At 38.7% G+C, this 13,252-nt stretch overlaps 1 protein-coding gene across 1 annotated transcript in view; it reads left to right on the forward strand.

The window, feature by feature from the left end:
* The window catches only part of rab21 (RAB21, member RAS oncogene family), an 18,079-nt gene extending 7,089 nt beyond the window's left edge, over positions 1-10,990 (forward strand). The window contains exons 2-7 of the mRNA XM_062443491.1: positions 3,305-3,364; positions 3,547-3,654; positions 4,282-4,345; positions 6,145-6,199; positions 6,450-6,538; positions 8,919-10,990. Coding sequence (XP_062299475.1) covers positions 3,305-3,364; positions 3,547-3,654; positions 4,282-4,345; positions 6,145-6,199; positions 6,450-6,538; positions 8,919-9,058 — 516 coding nt within the window. The 3' untranslated portion in view covers positions 9,059-10,990. The remainder of the gene's footprint in view (positions 1-3,304; positions 3,365-3,546; positions 3,655-4,281; positions 4,346-6,144; positions 6,200-6,449; positions 6,539-8,918) is intronic.
* The last annotated feature ends 2,262 nt before the right edge of the window (positions 10,991-13,252 follow it).

The raw sequence follows: 13,252 nt of genomic DNA on the forward strand, positions 1-13,252 counted from the left end.
GTATTATGAGTGATGTAGTATGCAGTATTACAGTAAAAGTACTGCAGTATTATGAGCGATGTAGTATGCAGTATTACAGTAAAAGTACTGCAGTATTATGAGTGATGTAGTATGCAGTATTACAGTTAAAGTACTGCAGTATTATGAGTGATGTAGTATGCAGTATTACAGTAAAAGTACTGCAGTATTATGAGTGATGTAGTATGCAGTATTACAGTAAAAGTACTGCAGTATTATGAGCGATGTAGTATGCAGTATTACAGTTAAAGTACTGCAGTATTATGCAGTATTACAGTAAAAGTACTGCAGTATTATGAGTGATGTAGTATGCAGTATTACAGTTAAAGTACTGCAGTATTATGAGTGATGTAGTATGCAGTATTACAGTAAAAGTACTGCAGTATTATGAGTGATGTAGTATGCAGTATTACAGTAAAAGTACTGCAGTATTATAGTGATGTAGTATGCAGTATTACAGTAAAAGTACTGCAGTATTATGAGTGATGTAGTATGCAGTATTACAGTAACAGTAAAGTCTAATCAGCATGTTGATATGTCACACCTGTGAGGTGGGATGGAGAAGTGCTCACTAACACACATTTAGACAGATGTGTGAACAATATTTGAGAGAAACAGGTCTTTAGTGTGTATAGACAATGTTTTAGATCTTTCAGCTCATGAAAAATGGGGAGTAAAAAGTGTTGCATTTATATTTGTGTTCAGTGTAGTTATATATATATGAATAAAACCTCTTCATGTTGCTCACAGATTGAACCAGAATGATGCATTTAGACTGAGAGTCTCTCTGTGGGAAAACACTGATAAACACTAAATAAATAAATAACTCATTAATCTAACATGAACTAATCGTAGTAGTTTTGGTTCTCACCTTGGTCAGACGTCAGAGCACATGACCCACAACACACCCAGTCAGCTGATGGACCTCACACTCACTCTCTCTCTCTCTCTCTCTCTCTCTCTCTCTCTCTCTCTCTCTCTCTCTCTCTCTCTGTCACACTCACTCACTCTCTATCTCTCTGCATGAATACATAGTTATATTCCTGCTCTTCCAGCCTCCTCAGTGATAAATCTCTCTCTCTTCTCTCTCTTCCTCTGTCTCTCTTTCTCTCTCTTAGTCTCTCTCTCTCTCTCTCTCTCTCTCTCTCTCTCTCTCTCTCTCTCTGTCACACTCACTCACTCTCTATCTCTCTGCATGAATACATAGTTATATTCCTGCTCTTCCAGCCTCCTCAGTGATAAATCTCTCTCTCTCTCTCTTCCTCTGTCTCTCTTTCTCTCTCTTAGTCTCTCTCTCTCTTTCTCTGTCTTTGTCTCCCTCTCTCTCTCTTCCTCCCCCCTCTCTCTCTGTCTCTCTCTCTCTCTTTCTCTCTCTCTCTCTGTCTCTCTCTCTCTCTCTGTCTCTCTCTCTCTCTCTCTCTCTCTCTCTTTCTCTGTCTATCTCTCTCTCTCTCTCTGTCTCTCTCTCTCTCTCTCTGTCTATCTCTCTCTCTCTCTCTGTCTCTCTCTCTCTCTCTCTCTCTCTCTCTCTCTCTCTCTGTCTCCCTCTCATTCTCTCTCTCTCTCTCAGTCATTGAGATAAGTCTTCTTCTTCTTCTTGTTGACACTGACAGTCACTTTCCCACTGAGCGGGCCAATAAATCTGAAATGCGTGGGAAGAAAAAATAACTCAACCTTTTACCCAGACGGACTTTGACCTTTTGGGTTTTCATCAGAGTTTTTTTTTTTGCTGGAAACTGTCCGAGGTTTGCAGGTTAAAACAAAACAGACGGATGTCCTCTTACACAATATGAGAAGTTACTAAAGTGCTTTGAAGGTTGCATCATAAAGCCTCATAACGTGCATTCAGATTTTTCACATGTGAGTTATTCAGGCTTCACTTCTCTGCAGAGAGATTTAAAGCAAAGTAAGTACGGCAGTATGTTAATCCGTGGTCCAACAGCGATGAGGTCAAAGGTCACGTTTCCATGAAGATATTCATGTGACTGCGTCTTACAGAAAGCAGAGGAGGAAGGTGTGGTGACTCAACTCGGCACTTTTCACAGAATCAACGTGATAGAAATCAGGCAGGAGCTCAGTCAGAGTTTAGATTGTTTCTACCTTATTAGGATGAAAAGGACTGTTATTAACTCTTCATTTATTACTGTTTAGTGTTTATAATATCAGAGCTGTGTGCTGTGTCTCAAATCACACGTCTGTTAGTACACGTCTGCACTTCCTGGTGTAATGAACATATTTCGACAGGTTGGTGTTGACTCAAATCAAACACGGCCGTTGCACATTCAGGAAATACATGTTTCCATACTTCAGTTTGAACCAACCTTTGTTACTCAGAATATCAAGAGTGAGACGAAGAGGTTAAATCTTTCATTCAGGAAAAAAATGGGTTTTATGTTGTATGAAATAAATCACAAGGTACTAGGGTTGGAAACTTTCAGTGGGAATTAAAGGGAATAAACTGGAAATTTACAAAATTGCATGTTAGTCTATAACAGGGAACTTAAATTTAGTCAGAAAAAAAACCCCCATTGTGTTGCATAATCTTGGTTAAAACTTTAATGTAAATACAGTTGAATATTTCAATCACATGCACACAGCACATTACTGACTGCAGGGCTGCACCTCTCACATGCACTGTGCATTCCTCCGTCACATGCACACATGATCTCTAGAAGGGAAAATATTTAATGTTCAATGAAAGAATTGATTAAAGTTCTAATCACAAATAAATCCGTCAAAATGTTGTTTAAAAAAGAGAAATCAAGATAATGACGTCACGGATGTTACGTCCTCGAGTCAAGGAAGGAAGGAAAGGAGGAAGGGAGGAAAGGAAAGAAGGAATGGAGGAAGGAAGGAAGGAAGAAGGAAGGAAAGGAGGGAGGAAGGAAAGGAAAGAAGTAAAGAAGGACAGACCAAAGAAGGAAGGTAGAAGGGAGGGAGGGAGGAAAGAAGGAAGTGAGGAAAGAAGGAAGGGAGGAAAGGAGGAAGGGAGGAAAGGAAAGAAGGAAGGTAGGAGGGAGGAAAGAAAGAGAGAAGGAGGGAGGAAGGAAAGAAGGAGGGAGGAAGGAAAGACAAAAGGAAGGAAGGAAGGGAGGAAAGAAGGAACAGTCAAAACAGACGGGGTCAATTTGACACGAAAGATGAACGAGACATTTGAAGACGTCGTCACCTTGGACTGTCGGTCTAATCGACTAATCAATGAATCCAGAGAGTGATCAACAGATTAGTGGATAATGAAAACAGTCATTTTCACATCCTGATCATGATGGCTTCTTCTTCTCTGCAGGCGTCCTTCCTCACAAAGAAGCTCAACATCACAGGGAAAAGAGTGAACCTGGCCATTTGGGTAAGATCAGTCTGTTAGTCTTTGTTTTCATTCATACCCATAATCATACTGGATAGATTAACATTATTCTGTGTGTGTGTGTGTGTGTGTGTGTGTGTGTGTGTGTGTGTGTGTGTGTGTGTGTGTGTGTGTGTGTGTGTGTGTGTGTGTGTGTGTGTGTGTGTGTGTGTGTGTGTGTGCAGGACACAGCAGGTCAGGAGCGTTTTCATGCGTTAGGTCCCATCTACTACAGAGACTCCAATGGAGCCATACTAGTGTACGACATTACAGACGAAGACTCCTTTCAGAAGGTAAGGACTTCACTTTGAACCCCCCCCCAACTCATATTAAACATAAGAGAAGAGAAGATAATGTGATGTGAAAATGTGAATCACAGTGGTATTTAAATATAGTACATATCATACATAAAGTCAGCATCAAACATGATCAGTCACGACCATCATAGAATAAAAACAAAGGCAGGTAAAAGTGAAAATAGTCTGGTGAATTATTGCACAACTATATCAATCAATCAATCTTTATTTATATAACGCCAAATCACAACAAAAATCAGAGATAGTAATCATAAATGGATCTGCATTTTAAAGCGGCCCATTGTTTGCACACACAGATGATTTAAATGATTCAGAATACATAAAGATCTATGGGCAAATGTTCGTGCTGCTTTTCATGATCAGTCTCAGTTTTACTGTGACAAGAAAACACGTGACGTGATTTCAGCGTCTCGATCGACTCTTTGATAAAAACCAAACGCCGAAGTCAGCGTCTCCGTTAATGGCAGCCGTCACTAAAGTCAGTCAGCTGATCCGTTGGTCGCCGTCCAGGTTGCCATGGTGACGGTTTCAGATAACTCCACACGGCGCAGTGTTGTTTTTGTTGTTAATTAATTATTCATGTAAGTTTGTTTTGTGTTGCAGGTGAAGAACTGGGTGAAAGAGTTGAGGAAAATGTTGGGGAACGAGATTTGTTTATGTATAGTAGGTGAGTAACGCTTCTTACTCTCATTATTGATCACTTTATCATTAAAGCTTTATCTCAGTAGCATTTGTTTTTAAACTTTAAAATGTGTTTTATCAATATTTTCTGACTCTATGAATAAAACAATATATTAAAGAGAAAGAAAATGGTTGATTTACTGATTAAATTCATTGTTAGTTTCACTTCTAAAGTTTCCAGATAGTCATAAAACAGTTTTATATGTTGATTTTTAAGTTGAGTCTTTTTTTTGCTTGAAGTACCAGTTTTAATTGATAAAGTCATTTTATTGGTTGAAACAATGAATAAGTTATTGATTAGACAAAGTAAACAGTCATTTATGTTGATTTTTGATTAATAATAATTTAATTTCATGTCATTAATTAATTCAGCAAAACATTCACAACATTCTCAAATATTTGACAATTTTCTTTTTTTTCTATCATTATAAATTGAATATTTTTTCATTTTTATTGCCAAAGAACATAAACATACAATATGAAGAGGAAAATAATGAAGCAAGAAACAAACAAATAAAAAATATATAAACAAAAAAAACCCTGTATAAAACATACAAACAATATTTACGTGTGAAAAAGAAAAACACTTACAATAAAAAAAAAAAAGAAAGAGAGAAATTGATATTTTATAAGTTTCAGTTAGTTTAAACTCTGCCTGACAGGAAACAGAAATAGACTGGTGCATAAATCACCATCATCAGACTGTTTGTTTCTGCTCTGGTTTATTCATATCAGTCCGTGTGTGGCTTCATAGAGGGAATTAACTGGATTATGTTGATGATGATCATCATGTGTTCATACCAGTTATGAGATCTGCTGTTTTTCATCATCTAATTTTGGTGTTTTTTTAAAATTCTAAATAACATAATAATACATTTAATTTGTATCCTGCTTTTCATTCATAGTGAAAGTCAAGAGAGCTGCAAGTATTAATGACATGTAACACACAGCATGAAGAACTAGGCTCGGCTCGGTTTGGTACCAGGAACCTTTCCCATTACTATAGTTCCTCCTCAACGTGAGCGGGGTCGTCATAGCAACGCTGCGTGAAACTGCCGTGACTTCGTTTAATACGCGACACAAACATATAAACAATGGAGGACATGGAGGCGATGGTGTATTTGCTGCTGTATGAGGCTTTCTGTCTTCCTTCCTTCCTTCCTTCCTTCCTTCCTTCCTTCCTTCCTTCCTTCCTTCCTTCCTTCCTTCCTTTCTTCCTTCCTTCCTTCCTTCCTTCCTTCCTTCCTTCCTTCCTTCCTTCCTTCCTTTCTGTCTTCCTTCCTTCCTTCCTTCCTTCCTTCCTTCCTGTCTTCTTTTCCTTCCTTCTTTCCTTCCTTCCATTCGTCTGTCATTCCTTCCTTTCTTCCTTCCCTCCTCCCTCCCTTTCTTCCATCTTTCCTTCCTTACTTCCCTCTGTCCTTCCTGTCTTCTTCTCGTTCCTTCCTTCCTTCCCGTCTTCTTTTCCTTCCTTCTTTCCTTCATTCCTTCCTTTCTTCCTTCCTTCCTTCTTGTCTTATTTTCCTTTTCTTCCGTCTTTACTTCTCAGTACATCGTGCTCATGACTCTTCCAGCGACAACTCTTCTGACCAATCAGCAGCCGGCAGTCTGATGACATCACACTTAGTATCAGAACTGTATAGTGGAAAAGCACCATATGTGTTCGTCAGATGCTTAAACAGCGTCTGACACATAAATGATGTTTGACGTGTGATCAGAACCGGATCTCTACTGATTCATTCGGTCCGACTGAACGTGTGCTTTTTTCTTTTTTTCTTTTCTCTGCAGGTAATAAAATCGATTTGGACAAAGACAGACATGTTTCAGTGGAGGAGGCTGAGAGGTGAGAGCTGCTCACACACACACACACACACACACACACACACACACACACACACACACACACACACACACACTGAACATTGATTTTTCCACGTGGAGCTGCTCCGCTGTCGTGGAAGTGATCTAAACGTGCTCATTATACCTTTGTGTTGTCTGTGTGTGTGTGTGTGTGTGTGTGTGTGTGTGTGTGTGTGTGTGTGTGTGTGTGTGTGTGTGTGTGTGTGTGTGTGTGTGTGTGTGTGTGTGTGTAGTTATGCAGAGTCGGTGGGAGCCAAACATTACCACACATCAGCCAAACTAAATAAAGGCATCGAGGAACTCTTCCTGGATCTCTGTAAAAGTAAGAAAACCCCGAACACTAGAAAAAATGTTTGTTAATCTTTCTTTCCTTTCTTCCCTCTGTTCTTCCTCCCTTTTTCCTTCCTGTCTTCTTTTCCTTTCTTCCTTTCTTCTGTCGTTCCTTCCTTCCATCTGTCCTTCCTCCGTTTCTTCCTTCCTTCGTCCCTTCCTTCCTTCCATTCTTCTGTCGTTCCTTCCTTCCATCTGTCCTTCCTCCGTTTCTTCCTTCCTTCGTCCCTTCCTTCCTTCCATTCTTCTGTCGTTCCTTCCTTCCATCTGTCCTTCCTCCCTTTCTTCCTTCCTTCCTTTCTTCCTCCCTTCATTCCTCCCTTTCTTCCCTCTGTCCTTTCTGTCTTCTTTTCCTTTCTTCCTTCCTTCTGTCATACCTTCCTTCCATCTGTCCTTCCTCCCTTTATTCCTTCCTTCCTTTCTTCCTCCCTTCCTTCCTCCCTTTCTTCCCTCTGTCCTTCCTGTCTTCTTTTCCTTTATTCCTTCCTTCTGTCATACCTTCCTTCCATCTGTCCTTCCTCCCTTTCTTCCTTCCTTCCTTCCTCCCTTTCTACCCTCTGTCCTTCCTGTCTTCTTTTCCTTTCTTCCTTTCTTCTGTCGTTCCTTCCTTCCATCTTTCCTTCCTTCCATCTGTCCTTCCTCCCTTTCTTCCTTCCTTCCTTCCTCCCTTTCTTCCCTCTGTCCTTCCTGTCTTCTTTTCCTTTCTTCCTTTCTTCTGTCGTTCCTTCCTTCCATCTTTCCTTCCTTCCATCTGTCCTTCCTTCCTTCCTTCCTTCCTTCCTGTCTTATTTTCCTTCCTTCCTTCCTCCCTTCATTCCCTCTTTTTAAAGGTCTGTCCCACATGAGATCAGATCGTGCCTCTGCTCTATAAAAACCTACAACAGTGTTAAAATGCTCATTAAGAAGTTTTCAGATCGTCTGCTGAGAAACTGACATTTAGTTTTTTAAGTTTTTTTATACAAATGAAAACTCTGTCACGGAAAAACATCATCACATTTAATTGCGATGTTTTTGTCTGTGATAGATGTTTGTTTATCCAAGTTTCAGACAAAACAAGAATATCAGTATCAGATGATTTTCACTAGATCCAATTTAGGAAGTTGAATAATAGCGAGTCCGGCTTTGAAATCACAAGGGCTACTTAAACAATTAAAATCTGGGCAGGGAAGCTTTGTGTTGGCACTGATTGATTATTCCTAAACCCCCCCCCGGGTCTAATTGATGAGAGTAGAATGAAAACAACCATATGGACTAAATAGGTTAATAAAAGGATCGATTGATGAGCTCTGAAGTCTCTGTGTGGTCCAAATTGGTCCAAATTGTGAGAGCTTCCTAAAAGCTTTAATATCTCACTTTGTGCCTTTCCAAAAGATAAAAAGCTAAGAAGCATTATGGTCTCAACACCTGTCATGCACCTCATACAGCAGACAATAAAAAGCAAAAGAGGTGCTGAAGGAAACACTGACAAATCCAGATCAGTACTGAAATAATCCCATCTGAGGTTTTCGAGTGAGTCAGACGATGACGTAAACAGGAAATGAAGCCCATAAAAACAATGCTGTCGATAGATTAATTGACGTCAGGATCAGCTGGAGTTTAAAATAGCAGGAATACAATTTGACGCAGCAGTAAAGAAAGAAGCATGTTCCTTTATCAGGAGAAATCTGACCCGTCAATCAAAAACAAAAGGCTGTGGGAACATAGGGCAGATGGAAGATAGGGCTGAGGGAACATAGGGCTGAGGGAACATAGGGCTGAGGGAACATAGGGCAGATGGAACATAGGGCTGTGGGAACATAGAGCCGTGGGAACATAGAGCCGAGGGAACATATTGCTGAGGGGAACATAGGGCTAAGGGAACATAGAGCTGTGGGAACATAGGGCCGAGGGAACATATTGCTGAGGGAATATAGAACTGTGGGAACATAGAGCTGTGGGAACATAAAGCTGAGGGAACATAGAGCTGAGGGAACATAGAGCTGTGGGAACATAGGGCTGTGGGAACATAAAGCTGAGGGAACATAGAGCTGTGGGAACATAAAGCTGAGGGAACATAGAGCTGTGGGAACATAAAGCTGAGGGAACATAGAGCTGAGGGAACATAAAGCTGAGGGAACATAGAGCTGAGGGAACATAAAGCTGAGGGAACATAGAGCTGAGGGAACATAGAGCTGAGGGAACATAAAGCTGAGGGAACATAGGGCTAAGGGAACATAGGGCTGAGGGAACATAGAGCTGTGGGAACATAGAGCTGTGGGAACATAGAGCTGTGGGAACATAGAGCTGAGGTGAAATAGAAAATATAAGTTGTACACTTCTAATTATACAAGGAGCTCACTTTTGTGTGTGTGTGTGTGTGTGTGTGTTTTTAGGGATGATGGAAACCGCTCAGGCCGAGGAGAGGTTGAAGGGCAACGGAGCCAGCCAATCGGCATCAAGTAGGCGGGGCGTACAGATTGTCGACGACGAACCACAAGCCACGCCTGCCGGGGGTTGCTGCTCCTCTGGCTAGCACACACACACACACACACACACACACACACACACACACACACACACACACACACACACACAGTCTCTGTTGGTCCGATTCATAAAAACCTAAAATATTTCGAGTGTTTCTGCCGTGTTCATTCAGTGCCGTCTCTGCTGCTAACGATCACTCCGTAATCCCTCCAAAATAAAATGAACCAACATGTTTATGATTTATAAAAAATAAAATCACAATTTCAGCACTTTTGACTTCTATCATTTCCCTTCATGAGCAGTGACGGAGTTGAACTGATATCACAGCTCAGATCTGCAGCTGTTTGTTTTGTTTTTCATACAAAAACGTCACTAATGAAAAAAGCTGAAATACTGAAAACGTCAACAGAGATTTTTTATTTTTGCTTCTTTTTTTTTTTTTGGTAAAACATGAATCCAGACGTACAAACACACATTGTATAAAGCTCCATTAGTTTAGTTATAGTTCAGTGGAGGTTTTCTGGCTGCATGTTGTTACTATAAAGGTTGATTTCAAACTGCAGCTGGTTGATTTTCTGAGTTGAGCTATGAGGAAAGTAAAAGTCCCTAAAATGAGTTTATGTACATCAAGTTAAAGGATGTTTCCCACTGTTTCGTTTAGGGTCATCTGTACAGTATTTAACATCTGAAAGACTTCTATACCGAGCAGCTTTCACTCACAGATAAAAGATAAAATCTAAAGTCACAAATCAGCTGCACAGAAATCAAACTGGTTAAAGTTGAATTAAAAGGCTCATTGTTAAAGAAAGAATTCAATTAAGCAACAACTACAGGAAAAAACAAGAAATAAAAATCACAACATCCTGATTTCTTGTCTATAAATTAAAGCTGCAGACAGAGAAAAACAAATGGAAATGTTGATAATGTTGAAGTTTGAAAGCTCAGAAAATTAATCGAGTCTATAAAATCTTATTTGAAGTCAGAAAATAATGACTCACAGTCGCCAAGAGTCCGATATAACGTCCTCAAAGTGAGTAATGGATCAGTTGATTGACACTTTTATACATCATTGATTGTTATTTTCTGATCAAAAGCTGTCAATTTGATTCCAGCTGTTTTTCTTTGTTTAATATCTTTGTGTTTTGAACTGTTGTTGAAGACGTCGTCGCCATCTGATGTTTTATAGATTAAGCAATTAATTGATTAATCCAAAAAAATAATTAATCTTCATATTAAAAAGAGAGAAAAAGCTGCATTTTTACTTCAAATATCAAAATACAATTTTAAATTTAAGAAAACAGCTTAAAGGACTTCCCAAAACAAAAATAACCTCCTTATCAATATTGTGCAAGTTAAAGATCCTACACACACACACACACACACACACACACACACACACACACACACACACACACACACACACACTCCTGTTCACCATGTTTTCCTGGACAGTGAATAATAACGTGCATGTTTGATTTCTGTAAACAGCTTTGTTTGGTTTACTTTTAAAGAAAAATGGTAATTAAAAAAAACTGAACTGCGATTATTTAATAAGTTATATTCATGTGGCAGTGATGGAAACCTGTACATGAACAAACAAACAAATGTTGTCTCTGTACTCTCTATTGTGTACTTTACTGTTGTTTTTCTCCACCGGGCCTGTACTGCATTAATCTCTCTGCTTCTTACTGAATGAACTCTGAAAAATGACCACAAAAAAGAAAAACAAACAGAAAAAAGACGTGCTGGACGTTTTATCTGCCTTTAAGGAAAAAAAAAAAAACTTTGGGGAAAATCAACACACAGGTGAAATAAACAATGTACTGTCCTGTTCTTTATGGAATAATGGAAAAACTAAAAGGTGGTTGAAAAGGAGAAAAAAAATCAGCACACTTTTTTTGGAAATGTAATTTTTTAAACTGCTCGTGTCAAAGTGTTTTGTAAAGATAATAGAACAATTATAACTATTTACACAATCCATGGAGGTGTCGCACACATTGTCGTTATTTCTAATGCACAATAACATCCACTGTCCGTTTCTTAACAATGGTCAAAGACAAAAACCTTTCTTTTAGATTCACTGACGATATGAAGAATGAGCTCAGTTCAAACTTTCATCTTCTCTTAAACTGTGTTAGAGCAGCATGTTACTGTTGTAGCTGCTGGAGGTGGAGCTAGTTTACACTACTTTATATACAGTTAGGTAGTTTAGTCCAGTGGTTCCCAACCTAGGGGTGGGGCCCCTCCAAAGGGTCAGCAGATAAATGTGAGGGGTGGTGAGATGATTAATGGGAGAGGAAAGAAGAAAAAACTAAGTTCTGATACACAAATGTGTTTTCAGTTTTTGGACTTTTTCTCTAATCTTTGATTTTTGCTGAAATATTGGATCATTTGAACATTTATTGAAATGAAAGCATGTGAGAAGTTTAGAGGGAAAAATCAGTATTTGGTGGAGCTGTTAACAACTCATAGACATCTGAAATGTGAGCCGACTACACACTGCTTTTTGGTTTCATCTTTAACAATGTGTTGTATTTTAAAAGCTTGTTATATTATCCATTGTGTCAAATCTGCATCTGGAGAGTAACTAAAGCTGTCAAATAAATGTAGTGGAGTAGAAAGTACGGTAGCGACTATACTTTTCAAAAAAGGCAGCTGAGAGACTTAGTAGGCTCTTATCTGTGATGCGTTCATACAAATCCATGCTGAAGTCCAGATGCAGTTTTAATGTTTATTGAAAGAAAAATCAAAGAAAGTTGCACAAAAATATAAAATAATACCTGATGTGTTCCGATTGGGAGAATATAATGATGATGAAAGATGACGTGATGATGGTGACGGTCAACAGAAAATATCGGATCTCTACTAAATCCCTTTGTCCATAAGTCCCACCGCCACCCAAGTGAACAAGTAAAATAAGAAGAAACCATACCCATGTGTCAATCAATGCAAGTGAAGCAACACGTCAAAGTATAAGTACCTCAACACTGTACTTCAGTGCAGTACTTGAGTAATACTTTCCACCATTGTCTGATACTTAGCGGATTATTCAGGTGAAATAAGGTAAAATAAATTAGAACTGAACCTGTGGAAACTCTGCTTAAATAGACATTAAATTAAAGTACAACAACAGTAGCACTTTAACAAGTAAAGTCCCTTATTTCACAGCTGAGAAATAAAGGACAGAGCACATTGATTTTTGTATTTTCATTTCCAGGCAGACTCTGACATCTAGTGGACGGTCAGCTGTACTGCAGCCAGAGACACAATACTATGTGGTTTATTGGCAGGACTGTATTCACTGATGGTGAAATCTAACAGACCCACAGAAATCCAAAACTAACAACACAGATTAAATCAAATATGGCTCATTTATACACAAACAGAGAAAATAACTTAAGTAAAAATATATATTATAAATGAAGCTGAAGCTCAACACAGGATAGAAACACTGCAAGTTAATTTTATTTCCACATACTTTTTTTTTTTAACCAAGAACAAAGAAGAGAAGTATATAAAACTGCTTAAAACGAACGTTACAGAACGCTTTACACAATACAAACAAAAATATCAAGAAAATAAATCAGAAAAACAGACATAAGATTCAAATGTAGGATGTACAGCATATACAACAAATAATTGGTAGATCAGTGGATAAAAAAACAAGTTTTAAGAAGTGATTTAGTTTGATTTCAGATTTTTGCTCAATTCATCTTATAATGGATTTTAAAATGTATTTTAGCATCATAGTTTTATTACATAACCTTGGTAAGTTACCTGCTTATACACATAATTAATACACACATAATATACCAAATTAAAACTGTTTAATGTTTCCAGCTGAGAGTGTGAGATAACTACAACACGTCATCATTATTTCTACTTTGCTGCTCTGACTGGTAAAACAGCGACGTCTCACTCTCTCCCAGCAGTAATCCTTCTCCTGCTGAAAGTCAGTCAATTCTCTTCTGCTTCATTCATTAGTTTTAGTCCTCGTTAACTCTCAGTGTGATTCTGAGACGCTTGATAAATATGAGCCCAGGCTCACAGTCTGACTTATAACACCTGTTTTTATCTTTTCTGCATCAAACAGCTCATGTAGAACAAATCTGTAAAGTGCTGACTTCAGCTAAATTCAGAGATAACTGTTCAGTTTGTAGTCAGTTAAGAGACTTAAGTGAAGACGACAAAATCCAGATCCAGACCCCAGATGGATCATCAGGATCCAGCTGATCCTCTC

This window comes from Scomber scombrus, chromosome 22, assembly GCF_963691925.1.
Source record: "Scomber scombrus chromosome 22, fScoSco1.1, whole genome shotgun sequence".
In the NCBI taxonomy this organism is placed as follows: Eukaryota; Metazoa; Chordata; class Actinopteri; order Scombriformes; family Scombridae; genus Scomber; species Scomber scombrus.